General features: G+C 41.7%; 1 protein-coding gene across 4 annotated transcripts in view; it reads right to left on the bottom strand.

Annotated features, from left to right (window-relative positions):
* The window catches only part of Zcchc4 (zinc finger CCHC-type containing 4), a 41,557-nt gene extending 38,475 nt beyond the window's left edge, over positions 1-3,082 (bottom strand). For all 4 annotated transcript variants that reach the window (XR_003711154.1, XM_028765278.1, XM_028765279.1 and 1 more), the window contains exons 1-3: positions 2,956-3,082; positions 2,039-2,157; positions 949-1,031 (exon numbers count right to left, since the gene is read on the bottom strand). Coding sequence is in view for 3 of the 4 variants with exons in the window: in XM_028765278.1 (XP_028621111.1) it covers positions 949-1,031; positions 2,039-2,157; positions 2,956-3,079 (326 nt within the window). In the remaining variant the exon portion in view is untranslated. The remainder of the gene's footprint in view (positions 1-948; positions 1,032-2,038; positions 2,158-2,955) is intronic.
* Between the last annotated feature and the right edge of the window lie 10,498 nt (positions 3,083-13,580).

Raw genomic sequence — 13,580 nt, 5'->3', positions numbered from 1 at the left:
GATTCCCTATGGAACTATATCTACGGATTCCAACGCATCCAGTAACATGTTAATAGCGCTGGGTTTTAAGATGTTTAAAGCTTGAAAAAGATTTCACCTATACTGCTACACTTGAGAAGCAGAAGAACAAGGATTATGAGATCAAATCCAGCCAGAGCTATATAGTGATATCTTATTTTAAAAAAGAAAACAAAGCCGGGTGGTGGTGGCGCATGCCTTTAATCCCAGCACTTGGGAGGCAAAGGCAGGCGGATTTCTGAGTTCGAGGCCAGCCTGGTCTACAGAGTGAGTTCCAGGACAGCCAGGACAACACAGAGAAACCCTATCTCGAAAATAAATAAATAAATAAATAAATAAATAAATAAAAATAAAAATAAAAAACAAGGGGGTGAAAGATGTCTCATCCATTAAGAACAGATACTGCTCTTCCAGTGGACCTGGGTCCAGTTCCTAGCATGAATGTGGTGGCTTACAATAATCTCTAATTTCAGTTTCATGGGATCCAATGCCCTTTCCCAGCCTCCATAGGCACAAGGTACAAATATATTACACAGACATACATGAAGGCAAAATACTCATAAAGAAACATGGATATACCTTGGAAACATGCTAAATGTAAACATCATAGATATCAAGAACAAATAATATACGAAAAATATATGAGTGATCAAATTAATAGCCACAGAAAGGTCACCAAGGTTTGGGGGAAGTAGACTAAGGAGTTATTACTTCATTGTGAAAATTTTCTGATTGTTTGATGTGATAAAAAAAATGTTTAGGACACAGAAGTAATGGCTGCATAGATCATGAATATAATTAATACCAGTGAACTGTACAGTTGCAAATGACTAAATGGAAAGTGTTAAAAAATAAACAAATGAGAGTAAGTTTTAAAAAAAGCAACATTACTGACAAGACAATAAAGAAAAAAAGATATCACACCAGTACCTTTCTATGCATTGTGCTCGGGACAGGGGAGGCTGACATCTTTGATTATGAATTTCTCGGGCAGCAAGTCTAGCTTCTGACAACTGAAAGACAGAACAAACATTTATGTATTTGTTTACTTATCAGAAGGGCAGAACCCACCACCAACACCAGTCCTTTATCTAGGACTTCCCAATCTCCAGAAGTCTTGAGAAATAAATGATTGTTGTTTTTCAGTATTCTTATTACAAAGCAGAAGTTTTGAGATGTAATGACACACTCAGGAGGCAGAGCCAGGTGGAGCTCTGTGAGTTCAAGTCCAACCTGGTCTACATAGTGGCCCAGGACAGCCAGAGCTATGCAGTAAGATGCCAAAGACTAACCAAAATTAAACCAAAAGGAACCAATAAAGAAATAAATAATAAAATTGAAATTAAGACACATAAGTTGATTACCCAATACTAACACATCACATCTTATATGGAATTAATTTTCTTTTGAGACAGTGATACATATGTATCAAAGTTTAGAGTTAAGTGTTAACTTCAAAGCCCAGAATTAAACAACAACAAAAAAAATTCAGAACATGAAATTTTCATCCCTCCTGAGGTATTTATGTATCTTGGAGTGGAAGAGATGGTTCAGCAGTTGAGATCAAATACTACCTTAGGACTCAACTCTATTTGAAACACCCACATGAAGAGGCTCTTCGGGATCTGAAGACCTCTTCTGATAGGTACTTCCATAGGTACTTGCACTTATGTGTACATACCCATAAATAGGTGCACACACATATACACACAATTAAAAATTAAGCAGGATAGTGGTGGCACACACCCATAATCCTAGCACTCAGGAGTCAAAGGCATTCAGGATCTCTCTCTGAGGCCAGCCTGGTCTACAGAGTCAGTCAGTTCCAGGACAGTCAGGGCTACACAGAAGCAGCCTTGTCTCAAAAAAAAAAAACAAAAAAAAAAAAAAACAAAACAAAACAAAAAAAAAAACCTTTAAAAATACCAATGCATTAAAATAAAGAAATCATTTTATATAATGCCTATAGTGCATGTTTACTGGTTCATTCTCAATAAAACTGGCCAAAATGTTACTGTACCTTTTCATCTTCCCATTGGAAAAAGTTACAGTCTTTTCTATCTCTACAGGCTGAGCAGGCATAAAACTTTCGTGTTTCTTCCTTCCCTTGGCTCACTTTTACAAAGAGAAGAGTGGGCCCTAGTTTCAGAATAGGAAGAAAAAGCAAGTATCAAGCAGTAGTCTACAACAAGTTATTTTTCTTTCTCTGTCTTAAATAGAATTTATTTAGATATTATGCATAATTTATAATTCAATGTACTATCCTCTTTGATAAACTTTATTCAGTTGCAACATTGATGCATACGACTATTAGAAATAATTTTTAAAATTGCTCTCTTCAGAAAGAAAATGCTTTCTGTCTGCATTACAAAAGTCAACAGCTTGAGTCCACAATGAATGTAAGCTTAAAGGAACAGACTTGAATAAAACAAAGGGGAAAGCCCAGAGAACTGCAAGGTTTGCTATTATCATTTTCAGTGAAACCCTGAGCTTTATAGTTGGAAAGCTCCAAGAGGTAAATTTAATTAGGCTTCCAGGATTTTGCTGTTGTTCATTCTAACTTCAAAACAACAAAAACCCATCAAATCAACAAATTAAATTCCGCTACGAACTTGTCAACAGGAATCCTTCAGTTCCGTGCATTCTACGTTCTGCTTACTCCCTAACCCGCCTCCCAAAGTAGAGATGTTAACAGCTCTGGAGATAAAGCTCCAAAAGCCAGGACCTCTCTAGGGGTTTATTAAATATAGTGAAAAACATTTTCTGAAAACGGGTGTTATTCAAGCATCACACAAGGTAAGGAAGACAGGCAGGGGAGGAAAAAAAATTTTTTTTTCTCTTCCAGAGACAAATCCGAAAAGCCCGCAGAGCATCCGCCCAAGCCTTGTCTTTGGAGTCAGCCCGTAAGGCTGAGCGCCGACGCCGACGCCGACCCACCGTGTGGGCACAGCGGGGCAGGAGCCGCGGGGTCTGAGGGAAGTGCCACCTCTACCCCGGACGTCCTACTCTCCGCGCTGCCTTCACCCTCCAGGGACACAAGACAGTCCATGGGCGCCGCCATCTTTCCGTCGAGGTCCCGAAAGCCTCTGTCCCAACCAAGGAGGCAGGGAAAGAGTGCCGCCGAGGCACGCAGGACCCACAGCGCCCCACGCGTCCTGGAGGAACCACGCCGCAGTCAGACCCAGAGCAAGAGAGACTAAGCAGGACACACTCCCACCCCCGTGGGGGTTCTGTGGTGGGTGAAGCTGGTAGACCTATGCCAAGAGCGCACCTATAACCAGGAGAAGAGATGGATCTGTGGAACAAAGATCTGATTAGATTATAGATCCAAAAGAGCAACAAAGAGCTGAAACAATAGCTGAACATCTCAGCAGCTCTATTGGATTTTTACAAAGCCATAGAGCTGTCTGGACTCTTGGTTTGGTTTGGTTCTGTTCTTCTGTTCTTCTGTTCTGGTTCTGGTTCTGGTTCTGGTTCTGTTCTGTTCTGTTCTGTTTGTTCTGTTCTGTTACAGGGTTTTGTGTAGTCCAGGCTGGTCTCCAACTCCCTAGTAGCATAGTATGATCTTGAACTCCTGATCTTTTGCCTCTACCTCCCAAATGCTGGGATTACAAACATGCATCACCACGCCTGGAGCTCACCTACCATTTACTCTTGCACGTGATTATTGAATTCTCCTTATCATTTGTTCATCAGTAAAAGAATGTCCCCATTTGCCAGTGGCAGTTGTCTACATAAAAAATAACGAGTGTACACTTTTCTAGAACTTCTAGATTAACTTGAGTTTAGTGTCAGGTTATGAGACTAACATACAAAGTTAGTCATATTTCTGTACAGTAGCAGTGATCATCTAAACATAAAATTTAGAATACCACTTAGAAATTCCAAAGAAGAAGAAGAAGAGGAAGAGGAAGAGGAAGAGGAAGAGGAAGAGGAAGAGGAAGAGGAAGAAGAAGAAGAAGAAGAAGAAGAAGAAGAAGAAGAAGAAGAAGAAGAAGGAGCAGCAGCATGTATTTGTTTAACATGCATAGGTCTCATGAGCAGAAAACTATAAAATGTTGCTGGAAAAAAATCAAGAAAGATATAAATGTGGAAGCATAGCCTGTTCGTTATATGGGAAACGGAACACAGTAAAGATGCCAGCTCCTCCCAGGTTTAGTGCAGACAGATTTAGTACAATTCCTAGCAAAACCTCAGCCAGATATACAAAGTATTATTCTGAATTTTATAGGAAAAGGCAAAGAAATAGCTAAAATAATTTTAGAAGAAAGTAACAGAGTAGGAGAGCTCAGTCTATCCAGTTCCAAGTGGAGCTGGTGGTAGTCAAGGCTCACACATACACACATCTGATTGTCAATGAAACTGCAAAACATGGCATTATAACATTCCCAACCTAGCACTCACACATGGACATGCACACACACTGAGCTGAAGAAGGCACATGAGGAGGCAATGCGTAATTATGATATAACACAGCCTTCAAAAATAATAGTCTTCTCTTTTCTGAGGAAAAAAAAGGGTTTTTCCCCCCTGAGGTTTTTGGTGAGAAAACCCCATTCCTTATATTTAGGCACATAGTTATTCACCAGTTCACAACAGGCACAAATTCTAGAAACTGTGCCACTAGGAGATTTTATTGCATAAACATTAGAGTAAAATTCAAACAACTGGGAAGGATACAACATGATCAAGGTCCAAGGTTTTTGGGTTTTTTGTTTGTTTGTTTGGTTGGTTGGTTGCTTGGTTGGTTGGTTTTTTTTTTTTTTCGGACACTTATGTACATAGCCCATCAGTAACTGGAATGTTATGAGGTGTTAACTATGGTTAGTAGACATCTGTGTATTTATTTGCTAGCAGAGTTATGATAATCATCAGTAAGTTATGAGTAGTTTTATTGCCTAATAGTATCTATACTTCATACTGGGAAATCCTGGGTTCAGAGATACTCTGAAATCCTTGGGAGGATTCCGATGGAAACTGAAAATAGACCTGAGCATATGGGGACGCTGGCTGCATGTCATGTCACTCAGAGCTTGTTCCTAAGACTAAAATCCAATGAATTCTGAAACTCCTCCCACAGAGACTCTGGACCGATCCGTGAACTCCTACAAGCACCAGGAAGTCTATCCCATTATCCTCAGCGAACTCCAATCCCCAAATCTCCTTCAAACACAATGTAGACATTTTGTAGAGAATGTCTCTTCTTCCTACCTGCAAAACCTTTCTGGCAAGAGAGCTGGGCAGAGGGTGGGAGGTAATAGGACTCATTTATGAAAGTGATTGTCCCATGTAGACATAGAAAATGGAATCCTACAGATAAAGAAACCTGCTACAAAGGAGACCTGCACAAATGGTGGGCTAAAGGTGTTCTCCAAGACTCCCGTCCACCTGCAACTCATTTTAACTTTGAGCTAGTCTTTTCAGAAATACCAGATTGTTCTTCAACCTGAGAATATGGTGATAGATTAGAGGTAGGTAGACAGCCAGTGATTCTAAGGGTATCTGTGGTGGTTTGAATGAGAGTGGCTTTCATAGGTCCGTATATTTGAATACTTGGTCCTTGGTTGATGGAACTGTTAAGGAAGGATTAGTAGGTATAGCCTTGGAGAAGCTCTATTACCGGGGATGGGCTTTGTGGTTTGAAAATCCCATACCAAAGCTGGACATAGTGGTACATACGTTTAATCCAACACTTGGGAGGTAGAGGCAAGTAGATCCCTGGAAGTTTGAGGCCAGCCTGGTCTTTTGGTGAGTTCAAGGGACAGTGAGTTTAAGGTAGAGGTACCGTGTCTCAAAAAACAAACTAACAAGAACAAGAACAACAACACAAAAGGAAAAACCCATACCATTCCCAGTGTCTGTCTTGTGCTTGTAGATCAGATGTAAACTCTGTACCGCTGCTCCACAAATCCCTGCTGCCATGCTCCCTGCCATGATGGTCACAGACTCTACCACCCTCTGGAATCGTGAGCCTCAGATGCTTTCTTTTATAAGTTGTCTTGGTCATTGTGCTTTGTTACAGCAATAGGAAAGTACCTAAGACAGCAGTGCCCTTAGAAGAGGACACTGGAGGGCAACATAGAGATTACAGAGACACGGGTCATGTAGAGGGAGACGTAGGTCAAGCTTGGAGTCCTGTCTTGAGTCAGGGAACTGATAGGGCACAGGACGGACAGCTAAGAATCCTTTTATACTCTATATTATAGAGATCCACTTGTACTACGTATTATAAAATGGAAACAGTAAAGCATATCATTTATTACTAGCATAACATGCACACAGTTAATGCTTTGTTTGTTCTGAATTAACCCCTCCCAGCCCAGACAGTCCCTGAGGAATACAATGGTTGATATTAGCAGAAATGAACTAGACTCAGTGTTTCAGTGTCTGAGACACTCCCAGAATGAGGATGATAGAGAATCTTGAGCTTACAATTGAAAGTAGTTGTCTTTTCATTATTATCATTATTATTATTTTAAAGATTTATTTTATATGAGTACACTGTAGCTGTCTTCAGACACACCAGAAGAGGGCATTGGATCCCATTACAGATGGTTGTGAGCCACCATGTGGTTGCTGGGAATTGAACTCAGGAACTCTGGAAGAGCAGCCAAGGCTCCTAACCTCTGCACTATCTCTTCAGCCCAGTAGTTGTCTTTTCATTCATTTATATGGTTTGAAATTAGGTGTTTAGAGGCTAGGAATGCAGCTCAGTTGGTAGCATGCTTGCCTGGCATGCACAAAGTTCTAAATCCATTTCCCAATAAACTGGGCATGGCAATACAAGCCTATGATCCCAGCCTTTGGGAGGAAGAGGTAGGAAAATCAAGAGTCCTAGGTCATCCTCTGCTATACATTGAATTCAAAGCAACCTCCTTGCTTAGGAGGAAGAGGAAGGAGAAAAAAATTGTTTCAAATTTACTGTTCCACAGTAACTATGGATTTCATTCCAAAGTTGTCAAGAAGGTTTGCAAAACTTTGTTTATGAAGAGGTACCCCCAGGAATAGGAACCCCAGAGCCAATTCAGTGTAATTCAGGCAGGAGAAAACAGTAGGACTGAGTCGGAGGGACCTCAACCCATAACCTGCTCTCCCATATATAAATAAAGCTTTTCTGAGTGTATGTGGAATAATAGCACATAGCTCTTCTGAGAAGAGAATCAAACATCACCTGTATGGCATGCAGGATCCTCCCTGGAATCAGACATCTCAGTCAAGTGGGATATTGAGGGAGGTGTCATAGAAAGGCCGTTTTCTAAACTGTGTGGTTAGCAAAATCACCAAGGAGCCTGATTGACCTTGGGACTGATGACAGTGAGTGCTATTTCCTTCCGGTTCTACAGATGTTAATTCCCCCAGATGAGAATAAGACCTATCACAATTTTCAGCCAAATTTGAAGCAAGCTTTATTAAATACTGGCCAGGTCCATACTCAGGATTCCCAGAGTATGGCACCGAATTACATGAGAACACAGAGACTTACAAAGAGAAAACCCACAAGGCTATGTACTTCCTACCTTCATCCAATCAGGGGCAAGCAAACCCCCTGATGTGCTTCCTGCCTTTGTGTGATCAAGCACATATCCTGTGCAATTAGTGCAACCACGCTTGTTTGTAGAAGTGAAAACTTGTGGCTTGTTATCTTATATGAACAGCCCCCAGCATTCCAGGAAGTCTTTGGGCAAGTGGGGTTTACAAGTTAAGAGGCATTTAACAAGATCTCTTAAACATAGTGATTTAAACTTAAAACACAGATTAGCCATCACACAGACCAAGGAGAGATAATAGTTTCAGGAAACGGTGACAGGGAAAGACAACGCAGACACTCCTCCATCTTGTATTCTTGCTGAGACCATTTTAGGCTCGACTAGCATTTGCTCTCCCTGTTGGAAAGTACCTTGGAAAATGACCCAGCTCTATTCTAGGAACCCGAGGTCAAGATACACCAGCTAACTTATCTTTGCTTCTGTTAAATTGCTTGCTTGTGTAAAACCTCCCCTTGCAACTCCAAATGAGATAACAGGATGAGATTCTTGCCTTTAAAAGCCTGTTAACTGAACACTGAGCACTACACTTGGATCCCATCTCGATGGAATAAAGACTTTTCAGTTGGCTATCAATTGTGTTTGAGTGGTCTTCTCTGGTGGGTTCCCTATAACAAAACCAAAAGGAAAATTTTAAGATAAGGGCAATCCTACGAGACATGAGGTCATGACAGCAGGGGTCAAGAAATCATGCCAAGCCCTCAGGTCAGAAGCTTTGTGTAAAAACTTAAAAAAAATTTTTTTAAATGGGGACACACAGGCACCTGGGTGAGTATTGTTAAAACGTGTGTGCTCTCCAAAGTGGTCTACTGAACCTGGAGGCCTTCACGTCTTTCTTCTGCTGTGTCTGCTGTCAGCACAAAGCAATGAAAACTGAGGTGTAACAGGGTTTTCAACACTGCCATAATGTACAGCCAGTGAGGCACAGGGCAAGGAAGAAGGGATCTACAAGAACAGACGGTGTCCTGTCAAGCCTGGAAGATTCTAGCATAGCATCTGGAGAAATAAAAGATCTGCGTCAGGCAGCACTGGGAATAGGTAAGTAAACGTGAGTTTGTTCACATACCGATACATACTCGGCAAGCCCAAGCTCCCTGGCTCCACTGTGCAGTCTCCACTGTCGTCTCTTCAGCTTCTTTGCTCAGTCAGAGGCCTTCTCCTTGGCAGACCTCCAGGACTTACACCAAATTCCTGCATCAAGGCTGACAACTCAGCCTGCACCGTAGGCTTTTGAGATTTGACAGGGAGGTCATCACACCTGCTGTGCAGACAAGCGAAGCAGAAACTGTCCCAGGAAGATGACAGCATTTGAGCTAGATATCTGGGCCAGTGTGTACTCTCATCTCCTCTAAGGCAGAGAGCAAGGGTGGCCAGATGCTAAACTGTTTAGTAACCAAGCTAGGCAGTTGCCACTCTGACCTGAGTCAGCATGTGGTTTCTGTGTGCTCCCGTATTGCTCTAAGTAGTAGAGGATGTTCCCTAAACCATCAGAAGATATAGGGCAGTGTTATTCACCCTAGTGGCATCAGGCACGTACGTCTTGCTAGACCAGTTTCCTAGGCCTTTTCCTGGATGTCTGCATAACTCTCTCACCCCTGAGGCTGGGGAAACTGTCTGCTCTTTGCTGCTACTGCCTGGAACTTCTAAAGTCTTCAGGTGAGACTTCTGCAGATGTCAAAGAAAAAAGAAATTCTCTTTCTCTTTAGAGATTAGCTGCTGCTCATTGAAATCACGTGCCCTCCATGTTCAGATCTAAAAGACCAGCAAGAAGACTCCCAGGAGCCGCAGCCACCGCAACTGCCAGCCTAATTTTTCAAAGACCAGACCAAGGCACAAAGAACCTGAACCAACACCTTTTGAAATGTCATATCTTCTCTGACAGGATTCCACGTTAACTCTTTGTTGTCAGGTAAAGAATATGTTTACAACAGCTTTGTTATTATTTGTCATGATACACTAAGAAATCTATTTACTCCAAGGAATCTATTTTTGTCCACATCCTTTTATGCAATAACCCAAATTTAAAACACAGATGCATTCCTGCCCTGACATCCTTCAGTGATGGACTGAGACATGGATGTGTAAGATGAAATGAGCCCTTTCTTTCCTGAGCTGTGTTTGGTCATGATTTATCACTGCAATAGAAATCCTAACTAAGATGGTCAACAAGATCCTCTATTTGTTTCTAGAACTTTCAGTTCTCTTTTATTGGTAGTGAAAGTGTCCCAGTACACAGTGTAGGCAGACCACTGAACTTGTGATCCCCTTGCCTCTGGCTCACAAGTGTAATCCCTGTTGGGATTACTGGAATGTTCTATCGTGCCTGGCATTCACAAACTCTTGTAGGTCTGTACATGAGGTCAAGGGCACCTGGGTGATGACATATGGGCTGTTACCTGGTTACTACTGTTTGTATCCTTTGTTGAAAAGGCTCCTTCCCTGCTGAATTACCTTGGTATCTTTATTAAAAATCAGTTTGCCAGATGGACTTCCTTCTGAACTCTCTACTGAGAATACAGTTCTATCAGTACCACACTGCCTAGCAACAGCTTTCAAAGTTTGAGACCCAGTAAAATACCTCCAACAACCATTCTTTTCCAGTTACTTTGGCCAAAACATTTTCATTTGCACTTCAAAAACTACCTCTCCAATGTTAACCAAAAAGTCACAGTACTTTGTGTTCAACCGATAAATTTGAGACGTAACCTTAAGCTCTCTGTTCATGTGAGGATATCTTATTTTGTGTGAGACTGAGAATTGAATGTACAGACTTGAGAACGCAAGGCATTGAGCTATAATCAACTCCTGAAGCCTTATTCTCAGTGTTCCTTCACAGCCAGGTGTGGAAATCCAGTCTATCTTCAGTTGGATTTATTCCTAAGATCTAATGTAGTTTGATACTATAGACAGTTTTTTAATTTTTATTTTTCTAATCCTGCGTATATATATATATATATATATATATATATAGATATATAGATATAGATAGATATAGATATAGCCTTTTGAACTTACTTAATTTAAAACATTAGTTTTAATCCTAATAGTTATCTGTGTAGATTTTTGAATTTTCTAAATGTATAATTTACATCATTTTCACATCATCTTTCTTCTCTGATCTTCATGCCTTTACCTTGGTACCTGACGCTCATCTCTGCTTGTCAAGCTCTCCAGAACACAGAAAATAAATAAATAAAACATAACAAACAAACAAAACAAAAATCCAGCAAGCAGGCATGCCTCCCTCATTACTGACCCCAAGAAGAAAGCGTAAAGAGATAATTGTGCCCTACGTCTAGGGATTAAAGTTACAGATGGAATGGGAGTTGTATAACAACTAATTTTAACATTAGGAGAGGAGGCTCCGCTGTGGCTAATAGCACTGTTTCTTCTAGAGGACCCGGGTCTGATAGCCAATACCAACATGGTAGTTCACAACTGTCTGTAACTCCAGTTCCAAGGGATCCAATGGCATCCTCTGTGCCACAGGATCTTGAACGCAAGTGGGGAACATAAACTCACACGGCACACATACAAATAAAAGATAAATAACACATTTGAATACAAGAGGGACTAAGGGTGTAGCTCAGTAGTAGAATGCATTAGTCTGTATGAGGACCTGGGTTCAGTCCGCACTACAAAAGGCCTTGATGGTGAGTCAGTGGCTAAGTGGGTTAAGTCCCTGCATGTAAAAAGCTGGACACGGTGGTATATGCTTATAATCCTAACATAGGAAAGCAAACACAGGAGAATACCTGGAGTTAGCTGGCCAACTAGTTTTGCCCAATTGGTGAGCTTCAGTTTCAGGGAGAGATTCTGTTTTAAAAAACAAAGGCAGAGAGCAACTGAGGAAGGCATCTGGTATCAAACTCTGGCCTCTAGATGCATATCTGTGCACATGTACCTGCACACACCCATGAACACACACACACACACACACACACACACACACACAAAGACTCTATCTAGATGGGCTTGTGTAGATTGTGCCTGCTGTAGAGCCACAGTCTTGCACTCCCAGCTACTCAGAAACTGAAACGAAAGGATGTAAGTGTAAGACCTGCCTGGGCTATGACAACATGGGCAACTTTGTAAAAGTAATATGAACTCACTTGAATCAACTGTCCTCTCAGAGGCTAACTGCCTCTGTCTGCTAACCTAGGCCTAGTCCTGGAAGCTTCTAGCCTCTGCACAATCTTACCTAGGCCTAGAATGTTTTCAGCCTCTGATATTTACTGCCTACCCTCTTTTTCTTTCCCTCTGTGCTGTTCTCCCTTAAGTAGCCTCTCCTTCCTCTCTGTTCTCCTGAGAGTTGGGATGTCCTATTCTGTAAAAATCTTTCTCTGATTCGTCATTTTGTCTGCCACTCAATTAAACATCACTTTCAAATATGGGTGTTTCCGTCTACAAACTGACTTCACCTTCATTGTTTGGGATTAAAGGTGGGTACCAAGGATGTGTCTGTATTCCAGCCGGAGGGATTAAAGGTGTGTACTAAGGCTGAGCCACACCATAACTAGAAACAGGTTTTTCCAGTAAAGACCACAATCTCGGGGTTCACAGTGTGATGAAATATCCTGCAACACAATTTAGTGAGATCCCATCTAAAATAAAATAAAATATAAAATAAATAGGTGCTGGAGATATAGTTCATGGAATTGCCTAGTGTGTGTGTAAGGCCCTAGGTTCAAGTCTGAATGTCACAAAAACAGTAAAGGACAGTGACAGATTACAGCTAAGGAATGAGTGGCCTAAGCTAAAAGGAAATGGATTCTCTGAGTCTCCACAAGGAACATGTAGGGCTGATGTTTATTTCACTGGAACCTGACGAGACTTGCAAGCCAGAGACGTACAGCTAATAATCCAGACATTTTAACACTCACCGTGATGTTTTTGCTCCCATCTTTTGTGTGGTCTGTTTACTTCTGTGTGGTCTATTGTGTGTTCTATTGTATTTCTGAAACAGATCTTTATCTCTGGTATTTCCTGAGCCTTGTCAGCTCTCATGTATTGAAAGCTTACCTGCCTCTGTGGCTTACCTGCTTCCTTAAGATCTGATTTTAGGCCGGGCAGTGGTGGCGCACACCTTTAATCCCAGCACTTGGGAGGCAGAGACAGGCTGATTTCTGAGTTCGCGGCTAGCCTGGTCTACAGAGTGAGTTCCAGGACAGCCAGGGCTACACAGAGAAACCCTGTCTTGAAAAATCAAAAAAAAAAAAAAATTAGATTGAGCTAGATGTGGTGCCAGGTATAACTATGGGTCTAGCTACTGGGGAGGAGGCTGAAGGGATCACTGAGTGAGAAGGAGAGACCAACCTGGGAACCATGGGAATACACTCCTAAAAAAACAGATTACTGTTTGTTCTGCTTCACTGGTCAGTCTGTGATGTTCGCATCCTCTGTGAGTATGTTATCAGATTATTACCTTGTGTTTTTTGAGGCCATGTTGAAAGTCGTAGTCATGTTTAACTGAGGTAAGTTTTCCTATCGATCTTTTTTCTCAAGCTTCCTGTGCTGGGAATGAGTGTGGGCCAGGACTGTTTTCAGCTTCACAGTTTGGGGCTCGCTCCTCTATTTACTACAATGCTTCCTTTGTCAGGGTGAGTCGGGCTGGCTCATCAGCACTGGCAACCTGTCTCATCAGCACTGAAACCTTCTCTTTACCTGCCAGGCCTTGCTTATTACTGAGACAGTTTCTGTTTAGTGCAATTCCTCCCAGCCAGCCAGACATTTGGGCACCCTGTTCCTTTTCTCCAGATCCCTCTGCTAGCTGCCAAACTACCAACTTAAGGCCAGGCAAGCTTTTCCTGACTGGTTACTGACCCATTCCCATCTGAGACAATGACACTATCAGAGGTTCTTAGGACCATCAAGTTTCTGTCACCTTCTGATTGAAAAGAGGATGTTGTCGTTTTTTGAGTTCCACTGCTGTGAAGAGATACCAGGATCAAGGCAATTCTTATAAAGGAAAATGTTTAACTGGGGCTAGCTTACAGTTGTGTGTGACAGGTCATAGCT

This window comes from Grammomys surdaster, unplaced genomic scaffold (assembly GCF_004785775.1).
Source record: "Grammomys surdaster isolate TR1022 unplaced genomic scaffold, NIH_TR_1.0 150, whole genome shotgun sequence".
Lineage (NCBI taxonomy): Eukaryota > Metazoa > Chordata > Mammalia > Rodentia > Muridae > Grammomys > Grammomys surdaster.
Note: the sequence above shows the minus strand (reverse complement) of the source record. Positions and strands in the feature narration are given on the sequence as shown.